The sequence below is a fragment of the Callorhinus ursinus genome, unplaced genomic scaffold, assembly GCF_003265705.2.
Source record: "Callorhinus ursinus isolate GAN/ISIS: 27379988/994484 unplaced genomic scaffold, GSC_fseal_2.0 scaffold15, whole genome shotgun sequence".
Taxonomy (NCBI): Eukaryota; Metazoa; Chordata; class Mammalia; order Carnivora; family Otariidae; genus Callorhinus; species Callorhinus ursinus.
Window position 1 is genome coordinate 2,075,580 of NW_027397077.1, and position 7,080 is coordinate 2,082,659.

Below are 7,080 nucleotides of genomic sequence, written 5' to 3' on the forward strand. Positions count from 1 at the left end.
TCCTCCCTGCCCCCCCCTCCTTCCCTGGGACTTTAACCCCTCACGGACCCCTGTCTTCTCCCGCGGAACCTTCTGCCCCTGGGAGTCCCCTTTCCCTCTTTTCTACAACTTCCTCCCCGGATCTTCGTACCCAGAACCCTCTCCCTCTCCACCGGGACCTCCTTCTCCCATCCTCCTCGCCCCCCTCCTCTTCCACGCCTCTCTCCCCTCCTCCGCGCTCCCTGTCTCCGCACCCTGGTCCGCACCTGCTGCCGCAACAGCTCCCGCACATCCTGCAACGCGGCGTTGGTCTCCTGAAGTTCCCGAAGCATCTGCGGGCCCAGATCTTCACCTGCGCCGACAGGAGGCGCTGATGGGGCGTCGGGGTTTGGGGACCCCCACCACCAGTCCTCACGGCGCCGCGGCAGGGACCCGGGACGCCCTCATTCCTTGAACGTCCGCCCCGCTGCCTGCTTTCTCCGTCCTGCACGTCCCGGTGAACAGTCCCCGAGCGCCTGGGAGCCGCGACCCCAGGCCTCACGGGTCCTCCGGTATGGTTGGGGGTCGAGGCCACGCGTGGGGGAAGGGGCGGCTTACCCAGTGGTAGCTGGCCCTGACCCGACGCACCGAGGGCGGCCAGGGTGAGCAGGAGAACGCAGGCGGCGGCAGGAACCATGGCGGCGGCGGGGAGCTGAACTGCAGCTGGCTCTCTGCTGCCCACGAGACCCGCGGGGCCTATTTATCGCCGCCGCGCAGCCGGCTCCCGGGACGGCCCACCCGCGGCCCTGCCCAGCGTCCAGCCGCAAGGTAAACAGATGGCGCTGGTCTCTGCATTCAAGGCCCCGCCCGGTGTTGCTGAACCTGGACACAGCGGGGAAACTGAGTCACAGGGGAACCTGAGTGTAGAGGTCGGTGGGGCAGAGTGTCAGGTGGGACCACCCTCCAGCCCTCTTTAACTTATTTACTGAGTGCCTGCTGTATGCCAGGAGTGGGACATGGCTGAGTACGAGGCGATCCCCGTGGCCCCTCCCCTCAGCTCACACTCGGGGAAACAGAGTCAAGAGAGGCTAACGGTTAGCCTCCACCACCCCCCTCCAGTCTACTTTAAAGTCAGGCTGACTGGCCCTCCACTCCTTCCTCACTTGCTTCAAAATGTGGCAAATGACATCTCTCTGTGCTTCAGTTTCCTCCCCTGCACAAGGGAGGTAATAAGTATCATTGTTAATGATTATCATTATTACAGGAAAATGGGGAGTCAAGTGAGAGCGGGGACTCTCGGGTTCCCTGCCCAGGTCTAGAGGATTGCAAGTGCCTCCCCGATCGGCTTTATGGACTGCCCTCTCTGTGGTTCTCTGGCTGGTGAGTGGTGGGTAGGGACAGCCTGGCCAGGAGCCCGCCCAGTTTCCCAGTCTGTGTAATGGGCTGTGTGGGGGTCCATCCTCAGCAGGGGAGTGCACAAATTCAAGGGCTCCAGCAGGAGGAGGTCTGTGGGGGGGGGGTGGCCAGGGCTTCTGTTTGTGGAGACTTCGCCATACCTTCCGAGCTGCGCTCCAGCTGCTGTGGGCACAGCCTGTAATAAAAATAAAAATTACTGCTAATCAGGAAAATCGTCCCTCCCAGCGCAGCCTCAGCCTCGCTCCTGAGCTACAAAACACCTCAACTTTCTGGAGTTAACCCTCTCCACCCCACCCTCCAAGTGCTCGAAGCCTCTATGGTCTAGGTCAGGAATCGGAGGCCCAGAAAGGGGAAGTGGCTAGCCTAAGGCCACCGCAAGGGGCAAGGGTGAAGTCAGAGTAGGGTCATAGCCAGATCCGTTCTCCTGGAAGGCTGCAGAGAAGTCATCGACGGCTTCCCAGAGGAGATGGAAAGGAAACCTCAAGGAAAGGAAGGACTCAGATCAGCAGAGGAAGCACCTATGGCTTGGAGGTGGGGAAATTTCAGACACATTGATTTATTCCACAAACACACACTGAGCACCTACTATGTGTCATGTCCTTAGGCCAGACTCTTGACCCAGGATGAACAAGCCAGACTGGGCTCCTCCCTCAAGGGGAGCCCAGGTTGGTGGGGAGGCAGCTGCATAATCACCCAAAGGGGCCAGAGCTGTGATGGGGATACACAGGCAGTGGTGGGAGCTCCAAGGAGGTGCCTGACCTAGCCTGGGGTGGGGTGGGGTGGGGTTGGGGGGAATCTGGATAGGCTTCTCAGAGGAGGGGGGAGCACTAAATTTGGACCAGGAAGGTGAGGAGGACATGGTCAGGCAAAAAGATGGTGGTAGGCCTTCCAGGTAGAGGAGCAGAATATGCAAAGGCCCTGAGACAGAAATGAGCCTGGTCTGTTAGAAGGAATGATCTCAGCGTGGAGAGATGTTGGGGCTCAGGAGATGCAGTACCAGTGGTGCGGAGCTCAGGCTGTCTTCTAGGGCAATAGGGAGCTGCAGAGGGTGAGTAGGAGGGGGCGGCCCTGGCGGGGAGGCTGGGTGGGAGCAGTCAGCCCCAACCTGGGCATTTCTAGTGAAGCCTGTGCCCTGACGGTGCCCACCTTGCCTGCTGCCTGTGGGCGGGCCATGAGCTCACCTCCTGTTTTCCTTGGCGCCCAGCACACCTGGGGGCCGCTCCCGGCTGGCACTGGAGTTCTTGGGAAAACCGCAACTCCAGCAGGGCCTGTGGGCTTGCGTGTGCCTCATGCAGCTGAGAGAAGGGCGCATGGAAGCCAGGCCTCTGCCACAGGCTGGGCACGAGGCTGGGACTTGGACGCCCGTGGCCTTGTTCATGGCCAGGCCACGGGGAGATGCAGGGAAGGGCATTCCAAGCCGGGGGGACGGCAGAGGCAGAGGTCCTGAGGATGTCCCAGTTTGCAGATCAGACAACAGAGGCCCAGACAAGCAGTCTGCTTTCACGATCCTGCCTCCTGGATCTCACCAACCCTGAAATCCTCCTTCCAGGCAGTGATTCCTTCTCTCAAGCACACCACACCACTCTCACATGACAGAATAACTTACTCCAGGTGTCCTTCCCGGTCTGCGCAGATACTGTTCCCCATCACCCCAAATACCTTCTTCCATCCTTCAAGTCCAGACTCCAATGCCTCCTCTTCCAGGGAGCCCTCCGTGCTCTTCCCCGGGCTGGGCTCAGGGGCTGGTGGCTGTATGACAGCCCTCTGGGACCCCTGGCAGAATATTCCTGGCAGAAAAGGTTGGGATGGTCTGACTCTTGGGAACTGGGATTGTCTCTGTTTTGTTCTGTCTCTCACAGCCTGGGGATCCCTCGGTGCAGAGAGAGGAGGCTGGTGAGCTGTGAGGTTACCTACTAGGATTAGCGTGTCACTTCTTATTCCTTATCATTCATGTGACATCATTACTGTTACTATTAATTATATTAATACTTACTATTGATCATTATTAATTACTATTTACTATTAATAATAGTAATACCTGCCCCCACTATACTTTACAACAGACTTGGGGGCCACATGGTCTAGGTTCAAATGTTGGCTGGGCTCAGCCTTTCTGTGTGACTTCGGGCAAGGTGCATGACCTCTCTGTGCCCCAGTTTCCTCACGTGTAAAATGGGGGTGCTCGTGGTTGAGAGAATTGAATGAGCTAACCTGTGCCTGATGTCTGGCTCCAGTATTAGCCTTGCTATACAATATGGAACGTGTACACTATGTCACCTACACCTCAGATTGCCCTTATTCACATTTTCCTTAGAGAGGAAACGAGACAGCTCGAGGTCACACAGCAGGAATTAGAACTGGGGAAGGGGGGGCCCCTAAGGCCTTCACACCCCCCTCATTGCCCTTGGCCCCAGAATCCAGACAAGAAATGCTGGCCCAGGCCCCTCATTAGCTGTGAAGATTCTGCTGCCCAGGACCTCCTGGCCTGAGCCTTTGGCTGGCGGCCCAGCCGGCTCCCCTTCCCATCACACCAGACCCAGTGGTTCCGGGCCCCTGGCCAGGCTGGGGCAGAGGGGCCAGTGCCTGTGTGATGGGGCCCCCGGGCCCTTCCTGGCAGGGGTTTGCTGGGCCAGGAGACATGTGGGCGCCCCCAGCTTACCCAGCCGCCTCTCGTGAATCCAGAGGGAAAGTATGTCGGGAAGGCAGCTGCCCTGCCCTGGGCGGGCCCGGCCACAGGCCCAGGGTCTGGGGAATTCATCAGGGCCATGAGGGAGGCCACTTGGCCACGGCTGCATCCGTAGCTGAGAGTCTGACCCAGCCTGCCTCAGACAGCCCCACTGGACCCATCTCTCCAGAAGGACCAAGTAGTTGGGGGTATGGGAGTGGGTGCCAGGGTGCCACCCAGACACTGGAGTCGGGCACACCCACCCCGACTTACACTGTGAACTTCGGGAAGCCCTGCGTACGCTCCCACTTTCCAATCTGCCCCAACCCTGTCCCCATTCCATCCCAGGTTCCCAGGAAAGTGCTGATAAAGAAAGGAGGTAACAATAAATATAGTGGCTACAATTTTATTGAGCAGGTGCCAAGGGTTCAAAACCTTGCCATACCACATGTGTGGGTTTCCCCTTTCTGCTCCCCCTCCCCTGGCCCCAGGAAGCAGGAACTCCTCGTCATGCGGGGCAGCAGGGCACAGTGATGAAGGTCTTGCTTTTTTTCTGGCAGGGGGCCCTGGGTCGTGCCTCCCAGCTCTGCTGTGGGGCCTGAGGTAGGCTGCTTAACTTGTCTGTGCCTCAGTTTATACGTTTTTCTTTCCTTTTTGGGAGGGGAAGGGCAGAGCCACCTTCAAAAGTTTATTACCATGTAAATTTTGAATTCTCAAGGTTAGTGAGTGTACTGAAGAGTCGTTTCAGGGGAGAAAGAACTTCACTTCATGAGGAACTGACTGGAATTGACCGATGTGGCATTCAGCGGGTACCGATTTTGGAGAATGAGGTTATAATTTTCCAGAGATAACTGGCAGGGCAAATGAGCACCTTGCTCCTCTCTCCTTCCCTCTCACATTTAAGGAGAGTTTTGTAGGGTAACAGTAAAACAAGTCTGTGTCTGTGTTACAGGGAGAGAGACAGCCTGTGGGGCTAACTACACAAGTTTTGTTCTGTGTGTGTGTGTGTGTGTGTGTGTGTGTGTGTGTGTGTGTGTGTGTGTGTTTAATGAAGTGAAGAATAGAAATGGCTAAAGTTTTGGGCACCTTAACAGGAGCAGTAAAAACCCAGGTGAAACGGGGACAACAAGAGCCCCCACATCTTACGGTCGTCATGAGAACTGAATAAGTTAGCCCATACATAAGAAGTGTGCTGAGCACTTTTCCATGGAGGCACTCATTAATGTCCCCACTCTGCAGATGGACAAACTGAGGCTCAGAGAGGCAGGTTCGTCCTGTTGCCTCAGTTTGGGCACCAGATGCTCAAAGAAGGAAGTCACACACTCCCCTCCCCACAAAGGCCATAGGGAGAGGGTCCCCCACCCAGGCTTCTGCAGCTGTCGGGAGGGTGGGTGGGTGGGCAGCAGAGAGCACAGGAAGCAGGGCCCTGACCCCGATTCCTCACCCTTCCTCATCCTCCCTCTTCCTGTCCCTCTCTGGCCCCCACCCCGGCTCATTAACAGGAGGCCCTTGTTCAGGCCAGGGATGGATGGGGCGGGAGGCTGAGGGCGGGGTGTGTTTACCCACCGGCTGCCGGGCAGGCAGTGGCCCAGACCAGGGCATGGGCCAGTGTGGGAGGGAGGGTACTGGGCAGGGAGGAGCCCCAGCCCCAATGTAGGAAGACTGGCACACAATGGGTGCCACAGAAATGATCATCGATCAGTGGGATGAGATTAGACAATTTCATCCACCATACAGTCCCCTTGCCACATGGGCAACAGGGAGGAGGTGGTCTTGGCTTCTGAGCCCCGAGGTGGGTGATCTCGAAGGTGGACAAGTGCACGCAGGGGCATGGAGTGCTTGCCGCTCGGAAGGAGGAGCCAGCTGGACTGCAGGGAACGGAGCCCAGGGGTCAGGGAGGCCACTGTGGGGGGATGTTGGTGCCAAGACCAGGGCAGGTGAATGGGTTCTCGCTGATGAGCACCCCAGGCAGAGGGCACAGCAAAGGCAAGAGCCCAGAGGTGGGAGGTGTCTGATGCATTGGAGGTTCACCGAGGAGGCAGGTGTGGCTGGAGCAGAGAGGTGAGGGAGAAATGGAGTGGGGAGGAGGGCCGGAACACAGAGAGGGGTGTGGTGATGGGAACCCTGTGCAGGGACAGAGCCATGAACCATGTTTGAGCTCCACGGGTGAGTAGGTGGATGGCTGGGTGGGTGGATGGATGGATGGGTGGACAGATGGGAAGGATGATGAGTGGATGCATGGTTGAATGAGTAGATGGATGGATGATGGATGTTTGTATCGTTGGATGGGTTGGGGATGAGTGGATGGATGGATGGATGGATGGATGGATGGATGGATGGATGGATGGATAAATGACAGATAGGTAGATAGATGGAATGGCTGGCTGGGTGGGTGGTTGGATGGACAGTCAAGTGGTTGGGCAGATGAATGGACAAGTGAGTGGATAGGTGGCTGGGTGAATAGGTGGCTGGGTGGTGGCTGGCTGGCTGGACCCCGCCCCCCCCACCAGGAGCCTCTCTGGCTATGTGGCAACCCCATTCAGAAATCACTATAAGGAGTCAATGACAGAATGAAAGTGAAGCACACAGTAGGTGTTTTTTGTCCATTTTCTGTTCCCTTTGCCCTACTTGAGACAAAGGGAGGTGAACAGTTAGGCCTCACTGGCTGCCTCTGTGGGCCTCTCAACTTTCAGCTCCTCCCCATCTCAGGACCTTTGCACAGGCTGTACCCTCTGCCTGAAGCACTCTTCATCCTGCTCTTTACCTGGCTGGCCCCTACTCACCCTAACTTAAAGGTTACTCCCTCAGGCCAGACCAGGCTTTCTGGCCTGTGTGTCCATATTCCTGCACCACAGAGGGAGACTGAGGTGTTTAATAAAGCCCTCCAGGAATGGCCAAACCACAGCAACTGTCAGGGCAGTCTGAGAGGGAGCTGTGGGACGATGACGACTCCATGGAGCCTTCTGGAAAAGGGGTGATGTCACTGTTGCTGTTGGTCCTCATGGTGCTGGGGTGGGTGTCTCTGGAACAGCCACCCCATG

General features: G+C 57.3%; 1 protein-coding gene across 1 annotated transcript in view; it reads right to left on the minus strand.

Moving 5' to 3' along the window:
• COMP (cartilage oligomeric matrix protein) overlaps window positions 1-677 on the minus strand; it is a 7,626-nt gene extending 6,949 nt beyond the window's left edge. The window contains exons 1-2 of the mRNA XM_025885663.2: window positions 577-677; window positions 246-331 (exon numbers count right to left, since the gene is read on the minus strand). Coding sequence (XP_025741448.1) covers window positions 246-331; window positions 577-655 — 165 coding nt within the window. The 5' untranslated portion in view covers window positions 656-677. The remainder of the gene's footprint in view (window positions 1-245; window positions 332-576) is intronic.
• Window positions 678-7,080: the final 6,403 nt, after the last annotated feature.